Source organism: Carassius auratus, chromosome 9, assembly GCF_003368295.1.
Source record: "Carassius auratus strain Wakin chromosome 9, ASM336829v1, whole genome shotgun sequence".
Lineage (NCBI taxonomy): Eukaryota > Metazoa > Chordata > Actinopteri > Cypriniformes > Cyprinidae > Carassius > Carassius auratus.
The window spans coordinates 32781902-32785264 of record NC_039251.1 but is presented as its reverse complement, the minus strand read 5'-3'; the positions used below and the strand labels follow the sequence as shown (position 1 = coordinate 32785264).

Here is a 3363-nt window from a genome sequence, read left to right as displayed (position 1 = left end):
TGTTTGATCATGGCAGAAAATGATTCTTGTTACAGCCAAGGCATTTCCATAGTGGTTGTATTCATTTTGGCAAACGTTGTTCTTGTTAGCATGTTTGTTCATAAAATAAACTCATTCAATTACTAACTTAGAACATTAAACATGAACATGCCTGCCCATTTTTTTCCATCATGCTAAAATTATGCTTAAAACAACACTTTATTTTAGCATTTGCTCTCCCTATCCGATCCCATGCAAAGCATGATGGAAAGTTGACATCTTATTCCATGTTTGGTACTTTTAATCAGCAACTAAAATTACTTACGTAATCACAGCTCAAATGGATTAAGTAAATTTACTAAGCACAATGAAATGGTGAAAAATTTTGAAATATTTTTTTTACTTGCTTTAAGTACATTAAAGTAAAATCCATGTTTCATGCCATACATCCAGGCCCCCAGTGTCTTTCTTAGAAATAATAGTGTTGTTTTTTGTTTGTTTTTTCTGACTGGTTAAATCGGTTTGTTTGCTCTGTCTGTTAAGGCGTGCTGTGATTGGTCACATTATCACACTCATTTGTCATTGTCTGTACAGTATATCAGTTTAAGTATGAGAGAGTCAGTGTTACCATGTAGAATTCTGTCATCAAATGAGAGAACCTTTTTGACTCAATGAAAATGAAGACAACACTTGCTGTGCTCCTAATCATGGAGCTCTACGGACTCTCCTTCGGTCTCATTAAACAACACTTCTTTGTGAAGGATGAAAGGACATGGGATTCTGCAAATAAATACTGCAAAACGTATTTTCATGTCCTCTCCACCTTCACCAATGACAACGAGCAATAGGAATTTCTGGAATATGCAGTTAATGAACCTTCTAATGCCTGGATTGGACTGTACACAGAATCAGGAGTCTGGAAGTGGACTGGAGGTGAAAATGCAACAAAAATTAGCTGGGATACTAATCAACCAGACAAAACTGATGGCTGTGCTTTTACACAAAAGGGCCTTAAGAAACTGAACGATGCAGAATGCACTACTAAATATGCCTTCTTCTGTATGATCGTATCAGAGTTTGTGCTGGTGCATCAGAAAGAGACCTGGGAAGGAGCTCTGGAATACTGTAGGAATTATTATAATGATCTGGCAAGTCTGAGCACAATGAACAGGATGAATTCTTCTTTACCAGAAATCACAAAAGCTAAAACTGAATACGTGTGGACTGGTCTGCGTTATCTAGCAGGGGACTGGTTCTGGGTCACTGGAGATGATGTTAACTACACAGCCTGGTATCAGAACGAACAGCCCCAGTGTCCTGCCAAAGACCTTCATTGTGGAGCCCTGCACAAGCAAACAAAGCTTTGGACACACAGAAACTGTGAGGAGCAGCTCAACTTTGTTTGTCAGTAGAAAGTAAAATGAAACAAATCGGTTCATGAAAAATCAAAAAGGTAATGTTTTCTAAATTTACAAAACCCTTGTTTTAAGAACAGTTCAGACTTTGTGTTAACTGTGAATTTGGTGTTTAAAACAAACACGCAAAACTGTTAATGTGCAAATTGTCGTTTGATGCTAAACTTACCCTCTCATCTTTTCCTAATTATAGAGTCCATCAGAAACGTTATTCAACTCCACTCAACAGAAACATCACTCATAAGCAGTATGCAAACATCTGGATCATATCTAATAAAAGGAATTAATGTAATTTAGACCAGAACATAATCTACATGTACATTAGGTAGTAAAGTTGTATACATTATAAAAGTTTCAAAATATAATAATAATATGACTGTAATACATTTTCAACATTAAAAATTGTAATAAGGGAACATTTTGTAACTTTAATTTAAGAGTATGAACAATATCAGTCTCAACAAATTTAACAATTAAATTGACACACTGTATGCTGTAATACTAAAATTTTAATCGAAATTAATCGCATTTTAATCGCATATAAATATTTGACCTGAGAACAGTGAGAAGAATTTTTTTTTCACATGGATTTATAGTATACCATTGAATAATGACTGAATACATAAGCTTAAGCAACACAATATTGTTTATTTTTGTTCAACCAAGTCTAGCCAGACCAGTGCAATTTTTGCCATGAAGTGTAGCAATAGCATATTTAGAAACAATTTAGAAATAGTACATTTCAGAAATTCAGGAAGCTTATAGGTGCTGGAACCTTCTGTAAAGAGTTTTTTAAGTAAAACACAATACTGTCAATTACATTCAGAACATTGGAAACACTGACTATTAGAAAACATCTCTCTGTTGCTTCAGAGGCTATAACATACTAAGTCCAACTCTCAATAACCTTGGCCAAAACAATAAAGAGTTCAACATAAACTGTTGCACCAACAAAATAATATATAGTTCAACATAAAGTGTAAAGTCCACGCTAGCCGCTATATGTTTTGCGTTGAGGTGATACTTGAGGCTCGATGTGCTGCAGTGATATCATAGACAGTAGTGATATGCGAAGCGAACGCTAGTTGGTGCTCCAGTATAATCGGTCCGCCGAAACAAATCCAGTGAGAAACGTTCCGCTATATTCCGTTATATTGTTCATAACCCCTATGTTACATTACCCACAAATAAACTAACCATCCACTGCAATTTACAGCAGCCTTATTTTTTTATTTTACATATTTTATTTTATTTATTGTTTTAACTGAATGCAGAGGATTGTGTGATATTAAAGACAGCAAAAAATACATCTATGCTGCTTTCAATCAAATCATCAGATAAAGAAATCTCAGGAGACAGGAAGTGAAGCTTACATTAAATTCGGACATGCCTTGATGCTTTTCAAACTTGAAATGCATCGTCCAAAGGTGTTTTTTCTTTTCTTTTTTTTTCAGTCAGACACAGTGAGGTCTAAAAAGTTGCTAAATTAAGCAACAATCAAGTTTCTAGGATGGCAGGAATGGTCAGTAAAATCAGCAGCTACACAATGGTCAATAAAGCCAGCAGCTACACAAAAACTACTTAGCATCTGTGTAAAAATAAATAAATAAATAAACAAATGATCATTTGAGTGTATTAATTATATATATTTTTGTAAATGATTGCAATAGTTACAAATAATTGTATCCAATAAATAGGAGGGATGCAAACAGTGTATGACAGATATTTGCTGCGGTGGGTTCTCCTGGAAACATGGCTGGGAACTTCTGGAGAACAACAAAGGACATAACGCTGAGCCGTGTGGCACACCATACTTTATAATTATTTGGTCAAATAAATGTTAATTTACTCACATGAAGTGGTAGCTAACTCAGGCCTATCCACAAATATCAACACAATTTTAAAGGAATATAGAAAAGAAGGTCATGATTTATACCATCAATGGAATGACAGATTTCTAACATTATAT

The 3363-nt window shown here is 34.7% G+C and overlaps 1 protein-coding gene across 1 annotated transcript; it reads left to right on the top strand.

Moving 5' to 3' along the window:
• The first annotated feature begins 1040 nt into the window (after window positions 1–1040).
• Window positions 1041–1391, top strand: LOC113108091 (C-type lectin Cal-like). The gene has a single exon (XM_026270908.1). The coding sequence runs from the start codon at window positions 1041–1043 to the stop codon at window positions 1389–1391; it is 351 nt and encodes a 116-aa protein (XP_026126693.1).
• Window positions 1392–3363: the final 1972 nt, after the last annotated feature.

Coding starts and splice junctions, on each gene's coding strand:
- LOC113108091 (XM_026270908.1), top strand. CDS start 1,041: ATGATCGTATCAGAGTTTGTGCTGGTGCATCAGAAAGAGACCTGGGAA.